This window comes from Salmo trutta, chromosome 27 (assembly GCF_901001165.1).
Source record: "Salmo trutta chromosome 27, fSalTru1.1, whole genome shotgun sequence".
Classification (NCBI taxonomy): domain Eukaryota; kingdom Metazoa; phylum Chordata; class Actinopteri; order Salmoniformes; family Salmonidae; genus Salmo; species Salmo trutta.
Window position 1 is genome coordinate 32477459 of NC_042983.1, and position 14258 is coordinate 32491716.

The window sequence follows — 14258 nt, forward strand, 5'->3', positions numbered from 1 at the left end:
TGTACATAAGTATTTCAATTACAAATAACCAAATACTCATGTATTTAAACCCTGGTCTACTATTTTCCAAGTAAAACCACAAGGGCAAGTCAGTAGGCTACATCCTCTTTTTCGCTCTCTCTTCTCCTTTTTCTCACTGTTTGTTACCGTTTGTTCTTTTTTAGTGGTCCTGCACATCTCTTGTTCCACCCTGTTTGTTTCATAGAGAGAGCCTGGCAGTGTGAAAGTCTCTGGACGGCTCCAGAGAGATCCTTGTCATATTTCAATCAACTGCTGTTTTTTTATTCTTCCTGGCCTCCCTGTTGTAATAGCTCAACTGTATCTTGTGTCTGCTATATTACCGTTGTGGCAGCACTCCTGCAACTGATACCACCGGTTCTCTTCTCCCGAGCCCAATAGACTTCAATTAAACTGTACAATATATAGCAAGGGTAAAGATTTTAGGTCCATACAGAACGGTTTAACAACGTGTAAGATTTGATACAGGCCCTTCTCCAACATTCCTCCATGATAGAATGAGCTTCAATATTTGGTGTATTGCAACCTCTTACATCTAGATGTTCCACTAGCGGAACGCCTCGCCAATATCCAATGATAGAGCGCGGCGCGAATTACAAACTCTTCAAAAATCCCAAAACTTCAATTTTTCAAACATATGACTATTTTACACCATTTTAAAGACAAGACTCTCCTTTATCTAACCACATTGTCCGATTTCAAAAAGGCTTTACAACGAAAGCAAAACGTTACATTATGTCAGGAGAGTACCCAGCCAGAAATAATGACACTCCTAGGACATTATGTTATACAATACATGCATGTTTTGTTCAATCAAGTTCATATTTATATCAAAAACCAGCTTTTTACATTAGCATGTGACGTTCAGAACTAGCATACCCACCAAAAACCTCCGGTGAATTTACTAAATTACTCACGATAAACGTTCACAAAAAACATAACAATTATTTTAAGAATTATAGATACAGAACTCCTTTATGCAATCTCGGTGTCCGATTTTAAAATAGCTTTTCGGTGAAAGCACATTTTGCAATATTCTGAGTAGATAGCCCGGCCATCATGGCTAGCTATTTTGACACCCACCAAGTTTGGCACTCAGATTTACTATAAGATTTGTAAGTCGCTCTGGATAAGAGCATCTGCTAAATGACTTAAATGTAATGTAAATGTAAATAAGAAAAATTGGATTACCTTTGCTGTTCTTCATCAGAATGCACTCCCAGGGCTTCTACTTCATCACCCAATGTTGTTTTGGTTCCAAATAATCCATAGTTATATCCAAATAGCTGCGTTTTGTTCTTGCATTCAAGACACTATCCGAAGGGTGACGCGCCGATTTTTCTCGTAAAATAGCGATAATATTCCGACCTGGAGACCTTGTTTTCGTTCAAAGACTGAAAATAGAAAATGGAGTCTTCACATGCACGCGGCACCCGTGTCATTGTTCTCAGAACGATCACTTTCCAAAAGCCCTACTGTTTTTCGCCCAGGGACTGCAGAGTCATCATTCCCCGTTCTGGCGCCTTCTGAGAGCCTATAGGAGCCTTAGAAAATGTCACGTTACAGCAGAGATCCTCTATTTTCCATAAAGAGGCTATAGAAGGACAAGAAATGGTCAGAGAGGGCACTTCCTGTATGGAATCTTCTCAGGTTTTGGCCTGCCATATGAGTTCTGTTATACTCCCAGACACCATTCAAACAGTTTTAGAAACTTTAGGGTGTTTTCTATCCACATCTAATTATATGCATATTCTAGTTTCTGGGCAGGAGTAATAACCAGATTAAATCGGGTATGTTTTTTATGAAAATACTGCCCCCTATCCTAAACAGGTTAAATCTACTGTAAATTGCCTCCCTGCACCGAAACTTGATGGAATATGACCACTCTTCTTTGTTTTTAGGAGATGGAACATGTCACAAATTGCACTGCTGTGGAGAGAAGAAGAAAATGGAGTCATAGAAATGTTAATAGTGAGCTGAAAACGTTTAAGAAAGTCCACAATAATGTATTTCTAGAAATATCCATAGCAGAAGCAACATTGCAATCTATTGCACTCTTATTGCCGTATTCATGGTCTAGAAATTGGATTTTTTGTACTCAGTCTTTATTTCACAGTGGAGTATCTGTATCTGTTGCACCTCAAATTGCATGCTCATCACTTCACCTAACAAGTTAACAATCCAAGAGCAAAATCCTTTCTGTGGAATGAAGACTTCCACTGCACCATGTCAGCACGACACTCCAATGTTGAGTTAATGTCTTACCAAAAAGGCTTGGGAGGGTAATTAATTACATTCAGGACACTGTGCCGAGTCAGGCTGCCTGTGAGATTTAGCCAGGGAGTTAGATAGAAAAGACACATTAAAGTGCAGGTGGAAGAAGAGCGTATAAGGTGAAGTGACGTTGAATATTTCTCTCTTTTTTTATTCCCCTGTGTTTTTAAGTGGTTTAGTCAGGTATTCTCCTACTCAGGTATTCTGATCGGTGGGCCTGGTCAGGCAGAGGAGAGAGGGGAGGGAATGGATGACCGGGAGAGGCCGAGCTCTGATACTTGTTAACAGTAGAACTGCTGGGCCTCGATGGACGCCCCCTTCCAGCTAATGAGGAGTCATTCTGACTGCAACAATTCTAACAGTGCAATTGATATATTTCATATATCCCATGTCAAAAATAATAATTTGGTTGTGTTTAAGAAGGCCTTGGGTAACACGGAATGATTTTTATTTTATTTCAAATTAAAGCATTTTCATTAGTTTATGTTACTGTAGGTTATATGTAAAAACAAAACAATTATGGCAAAATTCAGGTGAAACAGAAAGCATATGTTTTGGAACATGGTAACAGCGTATTTTTCTAACAACAACATAGATAAATAAAATACCCCGATTACCAAGACGTATGGTCAAAAGACGCGTGGTCAAATGATGAACACATCAGTAGCCTAAACATCAAAATAAACCCCAAGTGGCCTTGATAAATAGTGAAACTCGGCACAAAAGCAAAAATTGTATTATAATGAATGTACAATGTGTCAATATAACAGCAGTAAAATATTGTCAATTATTATCAACTCGTGCTTGTGTGCATCTTCACATAATGGCATCAGTTGGATTTACTTTAGCTGTTGTCCCTTGTCCTAACAGGTGACAACATTTTTGTAATTTTGACTTGCTTGACACACTTTGACTTACCTTTGTTTGGTTGTAGTGCGTAATAGTATCCGGTTTTGTCTTTATTGTGTCCCCGTTCACGGTGTCTTGTCATTCTTCAGCACATTTGTGGAGTGCACTATTGTGGAGTACAATGGCTGTTTAGGTGCCTTATTTTGCACAGAGGGAGAGAGCTCCCGTCTCACTTTGTTCAGGGTGCCGGCCAGACATTGCAAGCAACTTGTTCACCAATGACCGTGAAGAGAAGAAATTGTCCGTGGTGACATTTCTCCCCTTGCCTACATAAAGTTCCACAAGCCTCATCACCACATTCTCCGACACTCGTTCACCTGCTAGGCGATGTGGAATTATCCCAGATATTGAAAGCCATTCAGAATGTACAATTCCGTACGCTCTTACTGTGTAGACTACTGTAAGTAGGCCAGAGTTGACTGATAAGACTGTTTTGATTCGGTGGACTGATATAGAGTACATACCATTTTAAAATGAGGCCTATAATTACAATAGAATGGCCCGCCCTGTTCTTCATTCACAATTGGTGATTACATAATTATGCATCGTTCGCTTCCCCTCACTTATCAACTCACCCATTCTCCCCATCATACTTTACTTAATTTATTTAATCTGTTGTTATATGTGTGAAATTAGTTTCGGTATATAGTTTAGGTTCAGTTTTGAGGTAATGATTATCAGCTGGGCACTTTCAAATGTTGGAAGAAGGAGACGGGCAGGCCATAATGTTGGGAGAAGGAGTGGAGCAGGCCATAATGTTGGGAGAAGGAGTGGAGCAGGCCATAATGTTGGGAGAAGGAGTGGAGCAGGCCATAATGTTGGGAGAAGGAGTGGAGCAGGCCATAATGTTGGGAGAAGGAGACGGGCAGGCCATAATGTTGGGAGAAGGAGTGGAGCAGGCCATAATGTTGGGAGAAGGAGTGGAGCAGGCCATAATGTTGGGAGAAGGAGTGGAGCAGGCCATAATGTTGGGAGAAGGAGACGGGCAGGCCATAATGTTGGGAGAAGGAGACGGGCAGGCCATACTGTTAGGAGAAGGAGTGGAGCAGGCCATATTGTTGGGAGAAGGAGAGGAGCAGGCCATACTGTTGGGAGAAGGAGTGGAGCAGGCCATAATGTTGGGAGAAGGAGACGGGCAGGCCATACTGTTGGGAGAAGGAGTGGAGCAGGCCATAATGTTGGGAGAAGGAGACGGGCAGGCCATAATGTTGGGAGAAGGAGACGGGCAGGCCATATTGTTGGGAGAAGGAGTGGAGCAGGCCATATTGTTGGGAGAAGGAGAGGAGCAGGCCATACTGTTGGGAGAAGGAGACGGGCAGGCCACACTGTTGGGAGAAGGAGAGGAGCAGGCCACACTGTTGGGAGGAGATGGGCAAGCCATACTGTTGGGAGAAGGAGTGGAGCAGGCCATACTGTTGGGAGAAGGAGAGGAGCAGGCCATACTGTTGGGAGAAGGAGACGGGCAGGCCATACTGTTGGGAGAAGGAGTGGAGCAGGCCATAATGTTGGGAGAAGGAGAGGAGCAGGCCATACTGTTGGGAGAAGGAGACTGGCAGGCCACACTGTTGGGAGAAGGAGTGGAGCAGGCCATAATGTTGGGAGAAGGAGACGGGCAGGCCACACTGTTGGGAGAAGGAGCGGAGCAGGCCACACTGTTGCGAGAAGGAGACGGGCAGGCCACACTGTTGGGAGAAGGAGAGGAGCAGGCCACACTGTTGCGAGAAGGAGACGGGCAGGCCACACTGTTGGGAGAAGGAGAGGAGCAGGCCACACTGTTGGGAGAAGGAGACGGGCAGGCCATACTGTTGGGAGAAGGAGACGGGCAGGCCATAATGTTGGGAGAAGGAGACGGGCAGGCCATACTGTTGGGAGAAGGAGACGGGCAGGCCATAATGTTGGGAGAAGGAGACGGGCAGGCCATACTGTTGGGAGAAGGAGACGGGCAGGCCATACTGTTGGGAGAAGGAGAGGAGCAGGCCACTCTGTTGGGAGAAGGAGACGGGCAGGCCATAATGTTGGGAGAAGGAGACGGGCAGGCCATACTGTTGGGAGAAGGAGACGGGCAGGCCATACTGTTGGGAGAAGGAGAGGAGCAGGCCACTCTGTTGGGAGAAGGAGAGGAGCAGGCCACTCTGTTGGGAGAAGGAGACGGGCAGGCCATACTGTTGGGAGAAGGAGACGGGCAGGCCATACTGTTGGGAGAAGGAGAGGAGCAGGCCACTCTGTTGGGAGAAGGAGACGGGCAGGCCATGCTGTTGAGAAAAGGAGGGGCGACGGGTTAAACCATTCAAAAAAGGACATGCCCTCCTAAAACTAGTAATAACGCCAGTTCTGTTTGGGATATTAAAATTCTAACAATGCCAGTGTATTATATAGACTTATTTAGGAAAAGTCAAAAAGTCACAGGTTGTAATATGTTCCCGGATTTATCTAATGGCATTGAGGAATTTACTGCATCAGTCACCGGCTTCATTAATAAGTGCATTGACGACATTGCCCCCGCAGTACATACATATCCAAACCAGAAGCCATGGGTTATAGGCAACATCGTCACTGAGCTAAAGGCTAGAGCTGATGCTTTCAATGAGCAGGACACTAATCCGGACGCAGATGAACCATCAAACAGGCAAAACGTTAAATACAGGAACAAGACTGAATGCTACTACACTGGCTCTGACTTTTCGGATGTGTCAGGGCTTACAAACTATCACAGATTAGAAAGGGAAACCCAGCCACTAGCTGTCCAGTGATGCAAGCCTACCAGATGAGCTGAATAACTTCTATGTGCCCTTCAAGGCTAGCAACACTGATCTATGCATGAGAGCACCAGCTGTTCCGGACGAATGTGTGATCACGCTCTCCATAGGTGATGTGAGTAAGACCTTAAAACAGTTTAACATTCACAAGGCAGAAGGGCCAAATGAGTTACCAGGACGCTTACTCAGAGCATGGATTGACCAACTAGCAAGTGTCTTCACTAACATTTTCAGTCTCTCCCTGAACCAGTCTGTAATACCTACATGTTTCAAGCAGACAACCATAGTCCCTGTTCCCAAGAACGCCAAGGTAACCTGTCTAAGTGACTATCGACCCCGTAGCACTCACAAATATAGCCATTCAAAGGCTAGTCATGGCTCACATGAATACCATCATACCAGACACCCTGGACCCACTCCAATTTGAAAACTGCCCCAACAGATCCACAGATGACGCAATCTCTATTGCACTCCACAATGCCGTTTCCCACCTGAACAAAGGAACACCTACGTGATAATGCTGTTCATTCACTACAGCTCAGCGTTCAACACCATTGTGCCCTCCAAGCTCATCACTAAGCTAAGGACCCTGGGATTAAACACCTCCTTCTGCAAGTGGATCCTGGACTTCTTGACGGCCCGCCTCCAGGTGGTGAGGTTTGGCAACAACACATCTGCTATGCTGACCCTCAAAACGGGGGCCCATCAGGGGTGCATACTTAGTCCCCTCCTGTACTCCCTGTTCACTCACGACTGCATGGCCGCGCACAAGTCCAACACCATCTTTAAGTTTGCAGATGACACAACGTTGGTAGGATTGATCACCGATGACAATGAGACGCTCTACAGGGAGGGGGTCAGAGAGGGTGTCAGGCAACTGCTTGGCATCTGACCACAAGGCGCTACAGAGGGTAGTGCGTACGCCCCAGTACATCACTGGGGCCAAGCTCTCTGCCATCCAGGACCTCTATACCAGGCGGTGTCTGAGGAAGACCCTAAAAATGCCAAAGACTCCAGCCACGCAAGTCATAGACTGTTCTCTCTGCTACTGCACGGCAAGCGATACAGATGTACCAAGTCTGGAACCAACAGGACCATGAACAGCTTATACCGCCAAGCTATAAAACTGCTAAATAGTTAGTTAAAATGTTAACCAATAGCTACCCGGAATATCTGCATTGACCCTTTTTGCACTAATCTCTTTGGCTAATCAAATGCGCTGCTGTTACTGTTTATTATCTATCCCTTTGCCTAGTCACTTTATCCCTACCTGTATGTACATATCTACCTCAATTACCTCGTACCCCTGCACATTGACTCAGAACTGGTACCCCGTGTATAGAGCCAAGTTATCGTTACTCATTGTGTATTTATTCCTTGTGTTATTGTTTTTCTATTTATTCCTATCATTTTTTATTTAATATATTTTTCCACTATTTATCTCTGCATTGTTGGGAAGGGCCCGTAAGTAAGCATTTCCCTGTTAGTCTACACCTGTTGTTTACAAAGCGTGTGACAGATATATTTTATTTTATTTGATTCACTCTATTCCAGCCATTATTTTGAGCCTTCCTCCCCTCAACAGCCTCATGTGGAATGGAGGTGGGAGGAAGAACGGTAGGAAAGAACTAGGGACGAGAAACTGTAGGGAGGGAAACCATGAAAAAGAATGAAGGATGAAGAGTTGGTCCTTAACTGTACAGCATGGTGTATGAGTAGACGTGTGAATACCAAAGACATTCTTAATCGAATCCAGAGTAGGAGAGACATGATCAAGAGAAAAAGACCAAACGACACAGGAGGAGGAGAGAGAAACAGATGAGGAGATACATGAGGAGAGAGAAAGTCATTGTGGTGTGTGTGTGTGTGTGTGTGTGTGTGTGTGTGTGTGTGTGTGTGTGTTTTAAACCTAACATACTGCTTCCCCCATCAATCAGAGGCTGGATTGCCTGTCATCCTCTCTTCATGCAGATAAGGGCCCTTGAGGCCCCCTGTGTTGCACTACCACCAGAGATGCAGGGGGTAAACTGCAGTAAGCTGCAACCACTCTACCTAAACCCATTCCAACAGCTCCTCAAGGGACTGTAGGGTGGTTGTGTATCTGTTGCCGCCCTTTTTGGGTTAAATACCTCCATCAGAATATTGTGTTCACTTTAGACCTACACTGTACCTGCATCCAGCAGACTGGTTTAATGGTCCAGATCAGAGTCTTGTGTGGTCATGAGTCTATAACATGTGTGTCGGTTGCTTCCACCAAGACCTCCTCTGTTTCAGCAAAATAAAATGTGGTTGCAGTGGTGGGTTTGCTATCCTGGCGATGCCGGAACTTTGATGTTTGAATAGTTGCATGTATTTGGAACCACACTTCCATGAGATCATAACTGATTAGAATAAATAACTATTTGATTGACTTGTTTTCATACTTTGGTTTTTACTAAGGCTAATTAAGATTTCCTCCAATCCTCCATTTAAACCTATTTAATTGAAGAATCAAGGGAAGATTCATTTGATGGGGGATTGTCACCGAAGAGTTTCTAAAATGTGTGGCAAATTAGTTCACATAGAATAAACATGAAAATATTTGTCATTTGTATTATCTTCAAGCTCCAAGAGATAGTGTCTTCAAAAACAGTTTATTGGTGTAAACATCAACAGTATCCATTTTGGGCTCACTATTTACATCCGTTTTTAGGACTCTGATCTGGACCATTAAACCAGTCTGCTGGATAATGTCTTCACCTTGAGTGTGAGGGGTATCGGAGATGACACTTATTTTGTAAGAATTCACACCTTTGGCATTCACGCCTCTAAGTAAGTGTGGAGTGGTTTTTGGAGAGGAACCTGATATGTTTGTGGAATAGGGAGGTGTGGGCATCTTTTGCGAATGTATTTGCAGATTGCAATAAAAGACATCATTCACTGTACATAAATACAGACTCTAGTGAGTGCGTCAGATATGTTGATCATATCTGACGCACACGCCAACAGTCATAAATCAAATCATGTGTGGAAGTCAATGGGAGATTTGCACGAAAGGGTCACATTCACATATCTAGTGTAGAATTACATAATGTCTACTTATTTTTTACATAAAAGCAACATGAAAGATAACCCATACTGATGTATACAAAACGGCATGGAACCAGTTCTAACTCTCCATTATTACACTACTAAATCAGAGTTAGGGCTTTTTCCTGACTATGTGATCTGACAGGGAAAAACGCTTGGCCCTAATGAAATAACAATTTATTGGTTGCATACATATATCTTGCAGATGTTATCGCAGATGCAGCAAAATGCTTGTGTTTCTAGCTCCAACAGTGCAGTAATACCTAACAATACAAAACAATACACACAAATTCAAAAATGAAATGAAAATGGAATTAAGAAATATCAGAAAGAGCAATGTCAGATTCTGAATATAAATATGTATGTATATTATGGTGTGTATAGACATTATGGACAGTAAATGAATAAAGGTGTGTACAGCAGTAGGATGAGCCTTGACTAGAATACTGTATATACTGTATATATGAAGTGGGTAAAACAGCATATTCACATTATTAAAGTTACCAGTGTTCAATGACTATGTACATAGGGCGGCAGTCTCTCAGGTGGGTGGTAGCTGGCTAGTAAAAGTGATGAAGTTCAGGGCAGGGTACTGGGCGGAGGCTTTATGTGCCCTACTCACTGTGCCCAGTCAGAACTGCAGTAATTCTAGAGCTTTCAGCAGCATACTCTCCCAGGGCCTGTATAGGGCTGTTGATAAGGACTTGGTACGAGTGCTATCGCTGATCATACCCAGGGCCCCAGAAAGGCCATTGAGAAGACATCCTCCCTAGTGGGGGAATTACCTTAGTGCATATTAGCGATCTGTGGAATATTTTGGGAAATGAGCAGCCTGAAGTGACTATGAAGTGTCTTGCAGTAGGAGAATAATGCAGGCCTTCTCACTGCTCTCTTCAGTAATTCTTTGAGTGGAAATGCGGTGTTGCTTGCTCAAATGTCATTATTCCACGCGAATCCTGTGCACGATGCAGCAGAACACGTGAAAGTAGATCAGAAACGGAATGTGTTTAGCTTTTGAAACCCTCCTACCATACATACCAGCTAGAGTTCCCTTACATCACGACTGAATATCCCTGGTCCTGGGGGACCCACAGGAATGAACTTTGTATTTGATCATCAACACCTAATCATCAAGCCCTTGATTAGTTGAATGAATCAGATGTGTTGGTGCTGGGCAAGAAAAGGTTTTGCCCCCCAGTGGGGCCCCAGCAACAGGACTGAGAGAGCCTGAGAAAAATAATGTTTTCTAGGGGTCATAGTTGGCGAATGTCAAGTCAACCACTCAGAATGTCTTCAGCACCTGCAGGGGTCCGTCCCACTGGTTTTACATTTCACATAATGGCGAGTCCCATTACATCCCAATTAAATAGTCATAACCACGCTTGTTTAATTGAAATGATCACGGCCTTCAATGAAGCGGTCCCAGTAGGTACCTATCACCCATATTCCATTTAATTCTACTGTCGATTAACCACACTTAGACACAAGGCTTGTATTTATCAACAACACAGTGTGCAGCCCAATACATTTGTTATGCTTGTTTATATTTGAATATTTTATTCTCGCTCGCTTAACTACATATCAGCAGAGAGATTGATAATTTGTTTCTGGGTTGTTGTTTAGCAAACTGCCTGTCTATTGGGTTTTGTTGGATGCTACTGCACCAAGAATGGTCTGCCGTGAGGGAAATGACAATAGGTTGCTACAGTAACACCACTGCCATGTGTTTTCTATGGCCACAAAGCACAGGTCTTGACCATCTTTCTGGGCATTGACGTTATGGAAATCTAGCCATCAGAATTATGTAGCATACACAGCATGTCCATCTCTTTTTATCTTCTTCTAACCTTTGCTCTTGCTATCATTTCTTATTTCCCTTCGTTTGCGTGATGAGGTGCACATATGCTAATAAGCTTTCTGAGGTCTGTGTGGGTGTTCAAGATCACCATTCATTTAATCTAATTCCCACTGTCCTTCCTTTCGCAGGTGTTCCAAGGAAACTTTGACAATGACACGCACAGAAAGAACGTGATAGCTCCGCCCATCTACGCCCGATTTGTCCGGATCCTTCCATGGTCGTGGTACAGCAGGATCACTTTGCGTGCAGAGTTACTGGGATGCACAGAGGAAGAGTGACCCCCCCCCTCCCTTTAATAATGGATCATCTAGCCCAGATCCAGTGTTTCAATATAAACTGTGCAACCTGTAAAAAGAAATCAATTTCAAATGGATTTTTCAAGAATACGTGTTTGGTTGTGTTGGGTTGCTATTTGTTTTTTGTACAATGATTTAAACCTGTCCTTGTCCTCATTTTTTTATTTTTGTGGTCAATGTCTTTTATTTTTCTCCAGATTTCCATCGTGTTTGGAATGAACTTGTGTAACATATTTGACTGGCAGGGGTGGTGGAGTGGGGAGGGGAATCACACTCTGATTTAAACGTATTGCCATGGAAGCTACGGTACAGTGTCACCTTTTAACAAAGACGACATGAAACCTATCTACCATGATTCATTGGACATTATTAACCCCATTTCAACTCATAGCAGAACTATCCAAGAAATCCTTCAACGATGACAACTAAAATACTACAGTGACAGATATATTTTACACCTCTTCAAGCCAGGCTTTTACCATTGCTGACACTGACATTGTAACGCAAGTCAAAAACAACAACAATGCCATTGTATTTTATGTAAAACACTTAATAATTGCATGGTGCATAAATTATTATATTAAATGTATATTATGACAAATCATTTATAACTCCTTCCCTAAGAGTAATCGCTTTGTTTTAGGGATCTATTTTTACGTGCATTTTAAATAGTTCTGATACACACCGCAAAAGTTTAAAGAGTGACTGATCTGCTCGACGAGTAACAAGCAGTATAGACACTGAGCTTTAATGGGCTAGCTGATTGAAGAGTCCAAATGCTCTCAGCTTTTTATTGCTTCTTTAATTTATTTCAATGTAATTAGCATTTCAAGATATTTACTTGGAATTACGTCACATTTGTAGAATTGTATACTTTGTTTACTTTTGTTTTTGTCTGCTTTTGTATCCTGCCCAATCCTGCCTTTACAATATACTTTTGAATCAATTTGAAAAGCTCAGGATAGAAGTCATCCATCCATACCCACAATTTTATCATTTCTAAGAGTAAGCCCTCCTTTTTATATATATTTACAGACATTACCATGGCAATTAAATTAATAAAATGACAAACTTACTTCACAGAAATATTTTATTTATTTATTATATTTTCTTTTTATATCAAAATACATAGTGACAGCATCACACAAACAGCTTTCTATTCATGCATTTTCAAAAAAAAAACGAAGTAGGAACTTTGAATATATAAATATCTGTCTTTGTTTGATATGTACAATGAACATTATCAGTTGTTGTTTCAGTATGTCACTGTATTTCAGTGTTGCATTTTAAAGTATCATTACGTGCATCATAAAAAAAAAATATTTGAAGGACACCAGAAATACCAGAATAGTCAAGGACTTATGCCCATTTTTTGCAGTATGATTGGGGGAAAAAGCCACTTGACTTTTACCCTAGTGTGTGCAATTTCCAATCGGAATGTCCCTGGAGTGATCTTTATGATATTGGGACATTACGGCCCAAAGAGAAAGTTGCCCGATGTATTTCGTTCATAATCCTGAAACCCATATACGCTGATAGAGCGATTTTGTTTGAACAACATTGGATGTGAAGTTGCTATTGGTGTAAAACAGTGTAACATTTGTTAGATCCATGGACACAGCATAAGCGTCATGCCATGCAACTAACTCACTTTTTATAATGGATGTATTTGGCTAGGCATAATGTTTTTGATTTAATTTTTTGATATCTTGGCTTTTGATCGAGCTATTTACTAGTATTTCTTGTCCAGCTGTTCCTGTCTCCATAAGGTTGTCTGCTTGATTGATCATTCTAGATGGCTGCCTGTGTGCACTTTTCACAACGGGATTTTTACTGACCATTGGATATGGCAGCATGACGTATTAGGAGGGATACAGTATCAAATATGTCCATGTCCACAGGCACATTTTGTTATACCATTATGTTACAGGTCCTTTACTTTGCACTTACCATTGCTGCATTGTAAAACCTTGGCTAACTGGTGAAAGGGAACCAGGACGTCCATATTGTGTTTCTGTGTCTACTCAGTCTGAGTATCAAGCGCTATCTAGCAAAGTGTACCAATTATATGCTGATTAGTCCAAGCTTGCGAAGGAGAGTCAGGAACTAATACTGTGTACAGCTGAAAAAAGATGTTGCTTCAAACAAGAGCTCTTTCAGTTTGACCAATAAAAAATATGTCTGTGAATCGAATGGCTTGCCTTTTTTTTCTCACAAAGGTGTCACCTTACCCGTCTTTAATAGGAGAGTCTTTTCTCGTTCTCTGATCATGCTCTGCTTTCTCCCAGCGTCTGATTACACGTGACTGTGCTTTAGCGTGTCACCTTCATTGATTTACCGTAGGCTGCCATGCTTAGTTCCTTCATTGCACTTTCAACTTCATTCTCTTTGCTGTGGCAGGGGATCAAGACGTGAGTCGAAGGCCAAACGTGAAACTGCACTGTCTATTAATGAATCAATTACGTGAGATCCCGTATGGGGAGATAATTGCCTCGTAACTCAGGTGAGTGAAGTTGCACACCAATTAAAAGCTGATTAGAAAAGAATCTGTTTAGTCTGCTTGCCCCATCCGTTATATCAGGGGTGTCAAACTCATTCCATGGAGGCCGAGTGTCTGCTGATTTTTGTTTTTTCCTTTCAATTAAGACCTAAACAACCAGGTGAGTGGGTGGGGGCAGTACCCAGTTTGGGGAAACCCTGCGTTAGAGCATGATCCGGAAAAGAGGAGATGCTGGTGGAATGAGGAGTGTGCCTTAGCAAAGCCCCAGCCTGATTTACAACTGCAGCCTGGTAAACAGCCTCTGGATGAATGCTTCCTGGGGGTATGTAGACTAGAAACAAATCGATGGAGGAATTTCAGAGAATGACTGCATACACAGCCTTTTTTGCATTCCTAGCATAGACATAGCCACGCCTCCAACTTGCCTTGCGTGTAGTTATATTGCAAATGTATGTATACAGTAAGAATCTAAAGCAGCTAACAAGGCTGTAACTTGGATAATAACATTGAGGCAGAGCATAAACCGTTTTTATAAGAGGCTTTATTTTATTTGAGGTAAATGCATATTGAAATAAATA

General features: G+C 42.4%; 1 protein-coding gene across 2 annotated transcripts in view; it reads left to right on the plus strand.

The window, feature by feature from the left end:
- The window catches only part of LOC115164906 (EGF-like repeat and discoidin I-like domain-containing protein 3), a 224387-nt gene extending 211017 nt beyond the window's left edge, over positions 1 to 13370 (plus strand). For both annotated transcript variants that reach the window (XM_029717822.1, XM_029717823.1), the window contains one exon: positions 11013 to 13370. In XM_029717822.1, the coding sequence (XP_029573682.1) occupies positions 11013 to 11162 (150 nt within the window). In that variant the 3' untranslated portion in view covers positions 11163 to 13370. The remainder of the gene's footprint in view (positions 1 to 11012) is intronic.
- The last annotated feature ends 888 nt before the right edge of the window (positions 13371 to 14258 follow it).